Source organism: Cyrtonyx montezumae, unplaced genomic scaffold, assembly GCF_038088225.1.
Source record: "Cyrtonyx montezumae isolate F1298 unplaced genomic scaffold, pur_monq_1.0 scaffold_3, whole genome shotgun sequence".
NCBI classification, from domain to species: Eukaryota; Metazoa; Chordata; class Aves; order Galliformes; family Odontophoridae; genus Cyrtonyx; species Cyrtonyx montezumae.
The window spans coordinates 30,153,621-30,169,791 of record NW_027072034.1 but is presented as its reverse complement, the minus strand read 5'-3'; the positions used below and the strand labels follow the sequence as shown (position 1 = coordinate 30,169,791).

At 46.1% G+C, this 16,171-nt stretch overlaps 2 protein-coding genes across 2 annotated transcripts in view; one reads left to right on the top strand and one right to left on the bottom strand.

Moving 5' to 3' along the window:
- Window positions 1-6,041, top strand: part of SH3RF3 (SH3 domain containing ring finger 3) — a 225,199-nt gene extending 219,158 nt beyond the window's left edge. Inside the window, exon 10 of the mRNA XM_065741060.1 lies at window positions 2,843-6,041. Coding sequence (XP_065597132.1) covers window positions 2,843-3,011 — 169 coding nt within the window. The 3' untranslated portion in view covers window positions 3,012-6,041. The remainder of the gene's footprint in view (window positions 1-2,842) is intronic.
- A 16-nt stretch (window positions 6,042-6,057) lies between these two features.
- Window positions 6,058-16,171, bottom strand: part of SEPTIN10 (septin 10) — a 38,077-nt gene continuing 27,963 nt past the window's right edge. The window contains exons 10-11 of the transcript XR_010622477.1: window positions 12,491-12,610; window positions 6,058-6,329 (exon numbers count right to left, since the gene is read on the bottom strand). The gene's annotated coding sequence lies outside the window, so the exon portion shown is untranslated. The remainder of the gene's footprint in view (window positions 6,330-12,490; window positions 12,611-16,171) is intronic.

The window sequence follows — 16,171 nt, the reverse complement described above, 5'->3', positions numbered from 1 at the left end:
TACTTAGCATTTGTAAATGTTCATAATTCAGAGGTGCAATGTGACGTGGATAAAACAGAGGTGTTTCTGAGATCTGTCTAAGATGTCAGGAGGCGATTTGGGGTGAGAAAACCTGCAAAGCTATCGTGGCTTCTCAAAGACAAGGGGACAAAAAGGGAAATGAAGAGCGGGGATATAAATAGAAGCACATTGGACTGCCTTTTTGGGAGTGAGAGAGGATGTCTGCGAGGGAAGGGGAAAAAATCTTTTCTGCCAAAAAAATATATGTATTTGCAGTGAAGTTCCGGGGGAAAAAAAAATCGAGGCTGAAATGCCACCTGGAGGTCTCCGAGTGGCAGCACACGCTCTGACGGGAGCGATTTATGGTGCCCGCGAGCCCCTTGCTGGCAGCCGGGCCGTGTGATCATTTTTTCTGCACGTTGCAACCTTGATTGTTCTGGCTGTGCCTGGCACTGCTTCTAAAACCTCACAAGGGAAAAAACGCAAGCATCTTTTTTGTCTCTCACAGAGGAATTCTTAACTGATTTGCAAGGTCTTTTTTATCTAAGATTTTGTTACTCTATCAAAAACACTTCAATGTTATCCCATGAAGTACCGTAGTTAATTGAATTTAAACCACGGCACTTGGGGTTTCCTTAAATGGGAAGAAGTGCTTCACTTTGCGAGGCAGTGGCTGAGATTTACTTCTTTAACTCTCTAAGGAAATGCTCTGAGAATCCCTTTAATGAAGATGGGCACGTTCTTACTGAGCATGGTCACCTCCCTCCTCATGTGAGCCATTTAGGGACCAGCGACTCCGCGCTCCTCAGGTGTACCCTGTCTTTAAAAGGATGGCTGTGTACTTCACGTGTGAGGTGTTGGCAGTCCCAGCTGGGTTCTTGGTGTGACCCTACCCCAGACTAAACCTTCTTATGTATTTTCTAACTGAACTGCCACAACAGCCTGGGGCTGCCTCTGCTTCTCTCAGCTGCAGTTGAGGTCCATCCCTCCTCCTTCTCAAAGCCTTTCGGGACCCTGAAACACAGCTCGAGTGCACTGTGATTGTACATAGAGTTGGGAGATCTGAAACTTGGCATCGTCTTAGCTAAAATTGTTCCACTCTGATAATTTAATTAATCAACGCTGCGGCAGAGTGTTTGAAATAATGTGTGCATTCATTTGCATAATGGCTGTAATTGGCAAAGCCTCATAATATAAGTATAGCGGTTCTACAGATGATAGCTTGATAGACCATTTTCCCACAGCCAGACAGAAGCACACTTTTCAACCTGTGCTATTTGCTTTTCCACAGAGAAAGACAGTAACAACTAGACTTACTGGCCAAGGAACCGAGATGACCAACAGATTTTTGATGGCACTTGAACACTGTTTTGTACATGACTATGGGGTTTTAGAGCAGAACCTCCATTCCAGATGGAAATGAATGCATTTCCAAGTCCATGGAGGTGTCCAAACATGTAGGCAAATCTGTCATTTTCACTGTCATGTCAAAACAAAGTAGGGTCCCTAGTTTCAGAACAGTGTTCACTATTGGCAGCTGCTCCTCAAGAGCCCCTTGCTTTGGTACAATCTCACAAGGAATCACAGAATGGCTTGGGTTGGAAGGGACCCCAAGGATCATCAAGTTTCAACCCCCTGCCACAGGCAGGGCCATCAACCTCCAGATCTGGTACCAGACCAGGCTGCCCAGGGCCCCATCCAACCTGGTCTTTAACTCCTCCAGGGGTGGGATTTATGCAGCTTCTCTGGGCAGCCTGTTCCAGCACCTCACCTCTCTTATCTATAAAGAACTTCCCCCAATGGAATGGCTGCAGAGGGTGCTCCACATCCTTCAGTGCGTGTTGAAATCAGTCCTAAATGACAGGATGTTATTTTAAATAAAGACTTGGCTTTTAAAAAGATGACTGAGCCATCCAGTGGTTGCGGAAATATGAATCCTCAGGAGAGAAGCTTTGGATAGTCAATTATCATCTTTTAACTATCTTACCATATTAATTACTTTGCAATTAGCAAGACAGTTATTGATTGATAATCAAATGCCGGTGGACAGTGAAAGTGTGTACACTGAGGAAGAAGAGTACAGCAGAAATACATTCCCAGCCCTGCACACCAGTGCACTGATGTAACACGGCCCAGTCTGTGTTCCAAGGATGATGAGGCTGAGAGCAAACAGCTGTATGGGAACCACCACTGCTTCACTGAAATGGAGTAAATGGAGTGACACATGAAAACCCAGTTCCTGGAGAGCCCTGCAGATGGCTCAGGGTAAGGGCTCCCTCTTGGCTTAGAGAGTGCTTCGAAACACATTTAGTATCTTTCCAACTTAGTTTCCCTTCCAGGTGTGAGGGACCCAAAGTGCATTCCCAAGATACATGGTAAGAAGAAAATTGTGAATACTTTAGCTAGTTACTGCTGATATCGAGAGCATCTGGCCAGAGCACTGCCAGTTCCAATTTGGGATGGCGTGGCTGAGGCAGTGTGCAAGGCTGTCACCCCAGGCATCTGACAACACGTCCTGCTGTCACAGCCTGGCTACATGGTATGTCCCAAGCACAGCCACCAGTCAGGCTGGCCAGGAAGCTTCCAAACTCATTTTTCCTCAAGATTTCTTTTTCACAGGAAGTGAGGGAACGAGAGAAGCGAGGCAATGTCTCTGACTTGAACCACAGCGGTTTTCCTTAAATCCAAGGGAAGTTAGACCTGGGTGAGCCCCTGGGGTGGCTGGCCCGAGGAACTGAGCCTGCACAGGTGTGCTCCTGGAGCAGCTCGGCCCCGCGTGGGCTTCAGGCAGCTGGTGGGCAGACAGGTGTCTGACGAGGTCTTTGCCCTTTTGTTTCTGAAGGTATCGTGTTGTGGTCCCCTACCCGCCGCAGAGCGAGGCCGAGATCGAACTGAAGGAGGGTGACATTGTGTTTGTGCACAAGAAGCGTGAGGACGGCTGGTACAAAGGGACGCTACAGAGGAATGGCAGGACGGGACTCTTCCCCGGGAGCTTTGTGGAGAGCTTCTGAGGACGGATCGCCGCTCTCTGGACTGGAGGAGCTTTCAGGGGAAACTGCATAGCACAAGAAGAGACAGCAAAGGGAAACCGGACTGATAACCACTGCCATTTTTATTTCCAAAGACTCCCCCAGGCCCTTCAGTCCACAGCTTCGGAGACACAGCACCCCACTGTGCTTCTGGAATCGCGCGGTGCATACGGTGGTATGTTGAAGTAGTGCCTTCCACCTGGAATCACAGACTGAAAGGACGCCCACACGGACTGAACGTAGCCTAAACTCCGGCTGTTAACCCTTTGTGTAAATTATAGAGAAAATATCTTTAAAAAAGAATTAAGAGGAAAGTTGTTATATTGCTGTAACTTATTTGTCAGAGCTGCAGTGTTCTTATTACTGGCCTATGCAAGATGGATTTGAGAGTTCACGGAGCTGTGCTAGGAAGCTCTTAAACTGGGATTTTGTTTTTCCTGAGGGAAAAAGAGGGAGGGGAGGGTAGAGAAAAACCCCGGCTAAGGATTCGTGTATCGTCATGCAAGAGAGAGCGAGGAGCCCAAAACGTTAACGTCATGCTTTCTATATACCTCAGAGATAATGCTGCGTGAGTTTGTCAGTAGGTGTGTCAGTGCTCAGAGTCCCCATCACCCGGTGCGTCCCGGTGCTCCCGCCGGGCAGATCCTGGAGGAAGCACAGCTCCACCATCAAACTGTGGTTATTCCAGTGGAATCCCCTTTGCCTGTCTTCTGCCCTTATTATATGCAGCATGGATTTTTGTCCTTCAGTATCACTTTCCATTGCTTTTTTGTATGACGTACCTTTTTACTGTAAGAATTGTTATACTTTATATATATTCCTATTAGATCAGACATTTCCTCTTTTTTCATACATCTGGTGCTATTTTTTTTAACTGTTAAAGATCCGGTTTGGTTAAACAGAGAGGCTGCAACAAGATTTGCGTTCAGCATACGAAATTAGAAAAGTACATGAAGATCAAGATCTATTCATGCTTCATAGAGGAAAAGAGAAAAAGCTGCTTGGTCACTGATAAATACCCTGGGAGGAGCGTGCCCGTGCACACGTGTGCTCTCTCCTGCCTATTTGTAGTGTCTGAAGACCCATGCTGAAACACAGCGCTCTGTCTGGAGAGTGATAATGACTCCAGAACTGGAGGTAATTCCTAGAGGAGTCATTTAAATTGACTTTTTCATGGCAATAAGAAGAACACTGCAGGTTCTAGCTTGCACAGGGACCGTGGCGTTTTCCTCTGTCGCTGCATCACGGAGATGAGAGCTGATCTGTGGTGGGTGTAATTAGCATTATCGAAATGTGATTTCTTACTGTAGAAATGTACAGTTTTGGAGACTGTTCAATTCCTTATAATGGTCAAGCTACAATACAAACCGTATCAGGCAATATAAGCTTCCATCTACCAGGGACTTAAAGGTGCAATAAGTGTAAAGCGAGTTCAGTCAGTTATTCCTACGAAGCAGAATGAGAAAAGTTCGATAACACAATTGTGAGAGTACTTAAAAAGAGCTCTTGCTGAATGAAATGTGATGAAAGAATTTTCTTAGCTGTATCTGTACCTTGGCTGTTGGCCAGAGCCAACATGTGGTGGTCATTTAGGAGCGTGTTGGAGGCACTGTAACCTGGAGATGATCTTATTAAAATGAAGAGGCCCAGTGGGTGAACATCGTTGCTGCATTGACAGTACTTCATATGCGAAGGTGTAAGTTTTGTTTTCGTTCAAGCTGTGTCTTCTAGTACATATCAAAAGCCACGTCAGTGAACACTCCTATTTAAGTTCAGCTCTGTGACTTTGTTCTCTGCAAAAATAAGTTTCTTCTTGCCGTCACACGTAACAAACAGATCCCAGAAACACAGTCCATGGCCAAGTATAGCACCTTCGACAGGGAGGCATTATTTTCAGGGTGTTTCTTTTTATGTTGAACATCGCTGCATTTGTTCGTGTTCCAGATTGTGATGAGTCAGCCACTAGAAGTTTAGTTACTGTTGAGAGGAAATTGCCTTTTTATAACCAATAGGAGATTGAAGAAACGTCTTCTGGAAAGACTTCTTTGAGAATAGAGCCATATCTGTCCGTCTGTTTGGTCCAAATCAGAACTGGTATCACTGCACCTCAAACAGGACTGCACAGTTAGTGAGCTGAAAACGTCAGAATGTGTCTTATCGATTCCAGTAAAAATTCTGGGCTAGCTGTGCCAGACACAAGGAGATTTTTCTGACAGCTTACAGTAGTTAACGTCCTCTTAAAATTCTGTTCCATGGGTGTATTTACTACATGCAGAAAAATGAAACAGGATGACGGCTTGGTTGCTGCCTGTTGTGTTTAGCCAGATCGAAAATGAGTCCAGATTTCCACCTCTGAGTGCTTAACAGCACAAAAGTTGATATGTGAGAAATAAAACACGCAGATGTCGTGTCATGAAGTCAGTGCTTTAAAATATGTTTTGCAAGGGAGATGTTGTTTTTCTAATGGACAGCAACCCTTCCGCTCATACCTCCTGCAGAGAAAAGTATTTACGGGGGATTTGTTTTGATAACAGCTGTTTCTGGCCCCTCTTTACTGTTTATCATCACACTTTGGGTTATTGAGTAATCTTCTTGGACAAATCACTTCCATGCGAGGAGCACAAGTGCAGAACACAACGCAGATCGGTGATACAGAAAAGTGACCCAGAGCCACTTGGAAAGCCCTGGACTGAGAGAGGCTCGGTGTGTGCTGTGATCTCGTTTCCACCTGTCGTACAAGGGAACGGGGAAAGAGATCTGCATCTCCTACAACAGGGGAACAAAGAGAAGAATCCTTCTGGTGGCCTCAGACCGTAAAACGCCAGGTTCGCTGTTCTAGAAGCGCATTCGAGTAATTGAACAATCCCTTTGAACTTTGCACAGCTCAGAAAATGTTTTTGTTATACATGAATGTTAACGTGATTTAGGAAATGTTGGCGGATATGAGTACAAATGAACTACAATGACTGTGTTTCTGATTCTTTAAGTAAAATAAACATTAAGGCAACTCGATGGAGGTTTCTGTCTTTTTTATTAGACGCCGAAGTGAACAAATAATGTAAGTGGCTCTGAGGCTCGTCAGGAATGCTTCCTTTCAGTAGTAACTTGCCCACGAGCAAAGACCAGTAACGGCAAAATTTACCTGACCAGAAGACACAATCTCTTTCTGGTTCTTCTTTCAGCAGGTCTTCAGAAGTCAGCACCTACCTCAGACGTGAAGAAAACGGGGCAGGTCCAGAGGAAGAGTGCAGGGACAGGAAATGTGTCCCTGGGCTGCACGCAGATGGTGAACCAGGAGGGCTGGCTGCCGAGTCATGGATATTAAGATGTGGGAACTGCAAGAATTTAGATGAGGACAGGCAGCAGCTTTTCCTCCTCTCAGCCTTGCCAGCTGCAGGGTGCCAGCAGTGTGGCAGCCACCCTTGGAGGCCACATACCTCCCTGATACCCAGCCCCGCACCTCATGCTTTGCTCCTGCAATAGCAATTCCAGCTGGGTTTCGAAAGAAAAATAATAATCGTAAAATTGTTACGCAGTTTGGCCATTCCTAGACGCTTGCAGAGAGCAGAACCACCTGGACAACATCTGCAGGGTTGTCCTGCATCCAAGAGCTCCTCCTGACATCAGCAGCTCCTTACAACATGGTGAACCTGGCAGACGTGCGGCTTAGCGAGTGGCTGCCAACCCAAATAAATGAGCTGTCCTGGCAGGGGAGCCAAGCAGTGATCCAGTCTGGAGAGGGTCCTGTCCTCTTGTCCTAGCCTTTCATGTAGCAAAAATAACTTTCCAGTCGTCCACAGATGTATTTCTAATTACTGGGTGTGGGTGTCTCCCCACCCACAGAACACCACTTGGTTTCTATCAGCTGTAGGAGCCAGGCCACCGGGCAGTGGCTGGCACTGAAGTCCTGTCCTCATCCCATACTTAAAGGGGCAGCTCAGCTCAGCCCATTCCCATGTATACTTATCCCATGGGGATAAGCTCCCCTCTTTGCCCCCCACCCTGGTGAGACCCCACCACCCATAAAAAGAAATCAGCATCCCCTGGGCTTGTTGAAGAATTCATAGTCATGAATCACAGAATGGTTTGGGTTGGAAGGGGCCTCACAGCCCACCCAGCCCCAGTCCCATGCTGTGGGCAGGGCTGCCCCCACCAGCTCAGGCTGCCCAGGGCCCCATCCAACCTGGCCTTGAGAGCCTCCAGCAACAGGGCACCTACAGCTTCTCCCTTGTCCTGTCACTATCACCCTGTGTAAAAATGTCAGTTCCACTCCTGCTTATAAGCTCCCCTCAAGTTCTGGAAGGCTGCAGTGGCTTCTCTTCTCCAGGCTGAAGAAGCCCAGCTCCCCTAGCCTGTCTAAACAGGAGAGGTGCTCCTTCTGCCATCCTTGTGGCCATCCTCTGGTAACGCTCCAAGAGGGAAAAGCACTTTTAATGCAGAAGTACTCAGAGGACCTACAAGCTGTACCCCATACTTTCCCATTTCCCCCTAACAGCAGGAGAACACTGACCTGCTCTTCTTCATGGGTGCATCCATGTGCCCTGTGGCTGCATCCTCTGCAACACATTAAGCTGACAATGGGTGGGGGCAACACATTAAGATCTCCCCCGCCTCTCCCCAGATAATTGCCCGGGATCTGCATTAATAGGAACATAAATTGACTGCTGCTGTGCTAAATGACAGCTGGGTTTTGTTTGACGAAGCTGGGAAGTATCTTATTCCGAACGTCGGCACCGAACAATCTAAATGCAAATTGCAAAATGTTTGGGGGCAAGGAGGCTGTTTATCTTCTGATGAGGTTATATAATAATGCAGCCAGGGGAGAGAATTGCTTTTCTGTTCATAAGGGTTATCAAAACACGTGACATTTAAACAGTGGGGCCGGTGTTTACATGTTATTCTAATGGACCAGCACCAGCTCTTTGCCGTGGGTTTTCATTTCACGAATGATATTTTTTAGATGAGATGTAGTGCTGCAGTGCTCCAGCTGTATTTCAGCAAGGCTGCACATCCCTGAGCTGGCGAAGAGCCACCAGCACAACCCCAGTACGTCCTCAGCTTCCCTCATGTCCTCTCTGATGAGACACAGTGCTCCAGCACCCAGTTTGAGGGTGACTGTGAGGGGCTGCCTCCTGCACTGTGGGTACCTGGGCAGCACACTGTGTAGCGTGGCTTTTTCCAGAGGGAAGACAGTAATTCCCTTTACCCTAATCCTGCAGTAAAGAGGCACTTGTGGCAGTTCAGAAGGGGTCAACAACTGAGAGCTTTCAGCATCTTGCAGAACTGCTCTCCCTGAACTTCTTGCGCAGAAAATTTGTGATATAATCGCCTCCGCGCTTGATTTAGGTTCCTACATCTCTCCATAAATTAAGGAACAGTTTTGAGTTTCCTCCAATGGTTTTGCTCATCTGGGAGGCAGAGGAAGGAAAGGATTAATGTGTTATTTTTATTTTCAGTTTTAAATACGTCTCATGGAGAAAAATGCTCCTTTACGAGGGAGGAAAAAAAGCAATACATCTGCACAAACAACACAAGTTGTTTGTGTATAAATCGTTGGGCTCCCGAGTTGCTTAATACAGGGCGGCCAAACAACTGAAATCCAGGATGAGAAGAAGGCCGCTGGAACATTTTGATGGCTTTTACATTGGTGTGTTTAGGGAGGGCAACCCAGGAGTGGGGGCAGCAGCCCAACTTATAGGTTCATAGGTTCATAAGGTTGGAAAGGACCTACAAGATCATGGGCTCCACCCCCTTTTTGGGGGCACCCAGGTGTGGGTTCTCACAGGGACCCTTCGCGAGGGATGCTTCACACCATGGGAGGACTGAGGGCAGGTTGGCAAATCCTTCCAATTAGTTTATTAATGTTACAGAATACTTAGGTGTGTATGCATAGATTTATATATATATCACCATTACTACCACCAAATGCAGCCAGAGCTCCAGGTGTGCACCTACGGCAGCAGGGGGAAGGAGATGCTGTGGGCCGAGCGGGTGGCTCTCTGTGTGGAATTGGCCTACTCCAGTGCTGTCCTACAAGTTTGGCAATACAGAAATAACAGTAACCAGCGCTGAAGAAATGCCACGATGCTCAAACTTTCATTTGACATCAGGTGGCTCTGGAGAAGGCACATTCAAAGTCATCCTTCCTTCAACCCTCCAGTCCTCACAAAAGAGCCCTTCAAGAAACAAGCCATCATTTATTCGAATTTTAAGGCAGGAAAGAGCATTCTTGAGCATTTCTCACAACTCTGTGTTGAGAGATGCCACAGCATTACATTTACCATGAGCATGGGACAGTTAAGTGTTCTGGAAACACACAACCAACTAAGCATAAATTCCGCTCCAGAGAAATTTGCGAAAAGCACTGCTATTCTTTGTCTAAATTAATACTCATAAGGTGAGAGCAAGAAAGTGAAGGGGGCAACTGCTGCGGGGAGGATCAGGCTGCCAACACCTGCTCTGATGGACATTTATTATTCAAAGAAGTGGAGTCCAAGTGAGCATCCAAGGCATGTGTCACTTCCAGTGCCCTGCTTGGGGGGCACTGGGGTGGGATAGGATGGAACGATGGGATGGGGTGGGAAGGGTTGGAGTGGAACGGGATGGGATGGAATGGCATGGGACAGGACAGGACGGGATGGGATGAGATGGGGTGACAGCAGCACAGATGTGTGTCCTGCGTCCCCAGCACCTGCTCTGCCCTGCAGCTCAGCCTCATTCAGGTGCGAAGTGAGATTCAGCCCAGCTGTGGTGCTGCAGGGACGGAGACACCTGCCTAGGAGCTCATTAGTCACAAAGCACTTGCCTGACGGTCCTGATGTGATTTATTTTGTCATTAGCCTTATCTCGCATTCTAAAACTGACTTAGTTTCTAAACTGCATGAGCTTTTGTACTTTCATTAATCTCCCTGGTTTGATAGACTAAATTAACCTTTTTTAAGGACAAAAGAATTTCCTTTTTCCTTTTTCCACGGTCAAACAAGCTGAGGGGCTGTTTCTCCAACATATCCCTTTACTTGAAACACACCTGTGTCTGCGAGTGTAAGTGGGTGCGCCTGCATCCATCCCTGCAGGCCCAGCATCAGGGTATTTTCCTCCCTGCTCCCTCTGCTAATTTTTGTATGGAAGCCTTTCTGCCAGCTCCCAGACGTTAATAAAATTGGAAATGAGCAACGCTGAGGATGTACACATGAGGCAGAGCAACCCAATGAGGGACTGTCCCTCATACCAATAAAACCCGCTGCATTTCTCCAGGCAGTGTGTGAAATATAGCGGGCACATAACATATCCCGCAATAAAAGGCTGCCATGTGACTCCTCAGCACCCAGGGAGCTATCATTTTCAATTAGGAAAAAGGCCTCTGGCACGCAACAAAGACAGCAGAAGCACTGCGTGCAGTTAAGGTGAAATTTAACTTCGTTAAGGCTCAACACAGATTAGCACTTGCCTTTGTCGCGGCACCGCGTCCCTCTGCCACCAAGCTGGAGAGGACTCTGCGGTGCTTGCTTTGCTGACAGCCTGGTGCAGATGCAATGGGAGAGAGGGGACCCCAAAATAACAGGAGGCGTGCAGTGCAAAAGACCTTTGTAGAAAATTTACCATCCTTGCCGAGCAGGGTCTGTAATTTAAACATAAATCTGCTTCTGAGGTGCTGAATATCAAGGCCAGTCATCATTTCGGGATGTAAAACCAGCCTGCTTTCTGCTTGATTTAAGGCATCGCCTCTTCTTGCTCCCAAATGGGATAAAAGGAATATACAAATCCCTGGTGCCTGCCCCTTCCCACCACCGAGGGCAGTACCTGTGCCTGCAGTTCTGCATGAACCCCCTAACTGGTTTCATACCGTTACAGCAAATCCAATACATTGTTCTGGACACATCTCTTCAATGTCTCACTGAAATCTCCATTGTATCCTAATGAGTTTAACTTGTTTTTTATGTCTGATTTCCTGAAGTTAATCTGCTACAATATTGACCTGTGTTTATTAAAGCATTTCTTATATTTTCAACAGAATACACTGCCCAAAGAAGCTGTGGTTCCCCATCCCTGGAGGTGCTCAAGGCCAGGTTGGATGGAGCCCTGGGCAGCTGAGCTGGTGGGGCAGCCCATCCCACGGCACGGGGTGGGGCTGGCTGGGCTGTGAGGTCCCTTCCAACCCAAACCATTCTGTGATGGCATGATTCTGACATGACGGGCCCACCATGACCTGCCTGGGTCAGAGCTGGCTGCTCATCAGCATGAGTGTGAGTCACAACCCTGCAGCTGTGGCTGTAAGGCAGGACACCCGCTGCTTTGTCCCCATTTGGTTGCTGTAGGGTGTGTAACAACTGACCAGCCCCACTGGAGCGTGTGCCGGTACAAAGCCCAGGAGATATCAAGCCGATATCTTGTTACTCTTTATAGAGACTAGCAAGCTATGTTTGGAGCCAGTATGGAACCAGGAGGTGTCAGCAACACAAGTAAGCACAGGGAAATATTACTACAGGACTTGGAAAGTCTTGTGATATGTGCGTTGTCTCACTTGGATCTATCCACACCTCTCATCTCCACCTTTCACACCTGGCCTTAAGGTACAGAACAGTGTGCAGTGCCTGCCAGAGTACATCTTCCTACTCCAGCACTGGCAGCAAATGCAAGAGGACAAAGACATCAGCTGTGCAGTTTTTACTGAGGAATGTTTTCATGATGTAAACCATGAAGATATTACCAAAGAGCATTCCTTTGTGCTTAGGTAAAGTGCATTTTCAGCTTTTGAGGCTGAGAATCGTCACAAGAAAATTTACTGAGCAAGAAGCTAAGATGGAAAAGGAAGGATGTGCGGTTATGTCTAGAATTATAAGAAAATAGACTGTGCACTGTATGAATATACACTATAAACTAGTCTAAAAAAAAAGAAAAACAACCCACATATTTGACAGCTAACACAAGACAGAAAAATCTCAAGTCTTCCATTTTGAGGACCCAAGCTGTAAAATACACTGTACGAAACCCCTTGTGTTAGAATGCCGGGATCCTGATCTCCAGCACAGCACACCTGCCCCAGCAGCCCCATCTTTCCTCCTCTGGCAGCTCGGTGCCCGGGTTTCTCAAACCCAATGCCTTGCATGGTGGCCTTTCACATCTCCTGTGGCTGAGTTCTGGCCCAACTCCATGCTTACACAGACTTCAATTGCCTGAGGATGTTCTGTCCCATTTGCTTCTGGAGAGTGAATTCTGGACAGTCCTTTAATTTAGGCTGTATGAAGTGGGACTTTCACAGCTTTTCTTTGCCTGTGGTTTGTTTTTACACCCGAGCCTAATTTGGGGCTTACAGCAGGACACGGCCTCAGCCTTTCCAGCGCAGTTCCTTAGCACCCCTCTCTGGCGACTTGGATAAACAAGGCAAAAATGGGCTTTACAATACAAAAAGAATAAATGAGGAAAAAAAAAGTATTAAATAAAAGATAGAGAGCAACCATGACATAGCTTTCCTTTCCAATTTCCAAGAAAACTGTGGAGTTCTTTACAAGAAATCTTCCAAGCAAACAGATGTGGTGTTTCCAAAAACACTGTTCCTCAATCTTGTCTATTTCTTTGAGTTTCTGAAACATCAGAACATTTCATTTGACAAACACGTTGTAATAGCTGTGTTGTAAGTCACCGACACGTCCAACTTACTCCTCCACCCCCACCCTCCTGAGGTGGTTTCCAAAACCTGAAGCTAACACTTCTGCACGGAGGCTTTTCTGTCAGACAGCACTGAATTTACTGCTTCAGGTGTTGTGTCCCAAGATATGAGACTCGTTTTAGTATGTTTGATCAAATTTTTAAAGCTGCAAATCATTTTTAAATGTGAGTTAAGATTGTATGGGTTTGGGATTTTTTCAAACAGCCTGTGCAGGCAGGTTGTAAAACATGGCTGTTATCAATGAGCACACTGGGCCTTAATTACTTTATTGGCATACTTAGACACTAACAGCAGTCTGTTTGCAGCCATTATCAATCCCCAGTGCAACGTAGTCACAATGCAATATCTGTATTTATTGACAAAAGAAGCTCTGCCAACACACAAACTTCATGATATCATCCACTAAAATGTAAGGATCGCTCCTGACCTCACGGGCAAAGAGAGGTGAAATATTCAAAATGTCTCATTGGCATGAAAGGCCTTACTGGGGAAGTCTGCTGTTTCATCTACCACATGGGTTATGATGTCCTGTTGTTTCTGCGATTATATTTCCAATGCCTGGATTCATAAACTGAGCTGTCTCTGCAGCCCCAGCAAAATGTTAGGAAAGCATTTCCCTGTATGCCAAGATAAACGGTGCATCATCTTTTAATTAGGATCTCCCTCTTTTTTTTAAAAATGACTGAAACAGAGTATCAGTTTTGCTGGTAGCCTTTAAAAGCTGGTATGCTGAACTGTGGTGGCCCAAAGAGCCTTGGTTTATCTCACATTTGCCCTAAGGTTGTATTCGAGTAAAGAGTCCAGGCTGGACTCAGATTTCTGAGGGAGAAGAATGCCTTCTGACCACATCCCCTTCCCCTGCCATGCCATGCCACGGGACACCACTGGTCAGATAGATTGGCAACCCGCTTGGTGGCCACTGAAATAGGAATTACGTCCTTGCTCAAGTGATCCAAGTGAAGAACTGGTTGCATTAGATGCTAACTGCTTGGTTACAACCCAGCTGACACGGCTGGACCAGCAGGGCTGGAAGAGCCTGAGGTAGGCCCAGGCAGGAAGGAGAGCAGCCTGCATACAGACAAGCCTGGCTGCACTTGGTTAACAGTACTCCTGTTTTGTCTTGGTGCAGGAATACAAAACCCTGCTCCACGAGGAACCAAAGGAAACACATTCACACAAAACTGTGAGAAGAGTTTTAGAGAGCTCAGTGTGAGAAGGGTTTTAAATCCAGGTCCTTGTTCTGTCTATTTTGGAGCAGGGATTTGAAACTTCACACCTTTTAGACAATGAATTTATTCAACAAGATTGGGAATTTCTGAGGTAAGATGAACTGACAAGTTCAGAATAGATTACAGGCCTATCTGCGGCAAGCTATTTTCCAGTGAGGGCAGACTAACCAACACTTCACATCCACATCACAGACCACACATTGCTCCAAGAGCAAGACACTAAACACGTACATGAGTACCTCTCACACATGAGTGACCAGGGAATCTAAGGAACAGCAGAAGACATTTAAATCCCAGAATCACAGATAGAAAGGTAACCCACAAGCATTGAGAAGTCAGATTGCATCATTTTCCTTCTTCTGTAGATCATCGTACACAAAAGCTTCTGTCTATTATTAATCAGTCAAAACAGGAGCAGGCTTGAGAAAGATATACAAGTCTAGGGGGTAAGCAGGCCACTGTCTTGCTCCAGCAAAGGGTGTTAGTCCTAGCACCCATTTCCATCACAGACTTCCTGTGTGACTGTAATTGCATATTAAAAGCTATGATGGATTTATTTCCATTGCTCGTTTTCAGAAAGCGTGTGCAAGGAAAAAAAATATAATTATGTTTAAAAATCCAAGCCCTACCCACCACGGATCTCCTCTTCCACCTAAACATGTAAATGAAACATTCCCACTTCTGAATGCATTTTGTGTGAAGACTGAAGAGCAGTCAGGTACCACAACTTACGTGAGATTTTTATTTTCCTTGAGAAGCTGTCATTAGCAAAAAAAAGTTTCTGTAACTTAAGAGACAAAACAAACATCCCAATCTCAAATCCCATCAAGATGGGCAGTGAAATTATTGTTTACATTTACATACTTGCATCATGCAGTTGTACATTTACAATTATTAGGAATATAGAATGATTTGACCTTGGGGCAAAGCTTTGGTGTCATTCATCTACTGTGAACACAGTCATGAAACAGCAGCTGTGTTTTGTATTCCTCAGTACAGTTCATCAGTCTCATGTGCTGTGTTTCTAGATGGCAGCTAGCAAGAATTCTTCACCGGAGTTTGTAAGTCAAATGAGTCTTTAACAGAATGACAGGGAGGCTAACAAATGCTAGAGGAAAAGGTTGTGACTCATGTTCAGCACTTCTCACCCCTCCAGCTGCCTGCACACCTTGCCAGACAGCTCAGCCAAAATGCACTGAGATCGTCACATCTCCCCAGAAAAGCAAAAACCTTCACACTGGCAAACCGAAAAGTCTGCAGATCCACTTCCTCAGAACTGCTGTAACAATGCTATGTTAAAGCATGTACCAGTTTCTGAGTTACGTAGATAGTTATCTGCCGGCCTACCGAAGTTTTATCTGATAAGGAGGTTTATAATTCCCTCTTGCAACATCGCCAGAACTTTGAACTATTGGAGCCACCAAGTGCAGAAGATCTAAAAGTCATCCATGTGCCTGGAGAGCCCCCCCTTCCCCAAGCCGTGGTGTGGCATTGCACTGCCACACTGTGCTTACCAGAGCTGGGGAGAATGGTTCTCCACCTCTGGCATTTCCAAAATGAAGCAAATGGCAACCATCCCAAGAAAACAGCTGTAAGTAGAAGCTGTGAAAAACATAGTCCCAAATGACTGTGCAAAGTACCAGCAGTGCCCTCTTAGCCACTTCTTTCCCTCCTTCTGAACACGCTAATGATTTTCACTTTCCTCCAGAGAGATGGGAGATTACCATGGTGTCTGCTGTTCCTGAGATTTGAGTGAGGGAATTAACTCTTTCCTAGTCAAAACCATGGATGACATGGATGGAATGACAGTCTGAGCAATTAAAACAACTGAGATCTTCAAGCAATTTGTAAACACATTACTACAACAGAAAGCTTTTAAGTCAGGAAAATGTGAAAATAAACCCACAGGAAACAGCAGAAGTACATTGGTCTGAATGCTAAACTGTGACTGAGGTGAAATAAAATACCCCTGGCAACATTTTGGGGAAATTGGGCAAAAACCCAGAGCAGAACCCATCATTCCTGGTCTTAGCTGGATTTTGTCCTCACCAACGAAAAACGGGGGCTCATAAATAAACATCTCATAATGAACAGATACAGGGTAACACTCAAGAAAATGCTTTCTTCGCCACTTCAACCCCCTCCAGTTAATCACGCACATCTGCTACTCACGGCAGCCACGTCCTTTGAGCGCACCCTAGCGAGAATAGTGCTGATGTCTTTTTTCTGTTTTAAAGTTTGAGAAT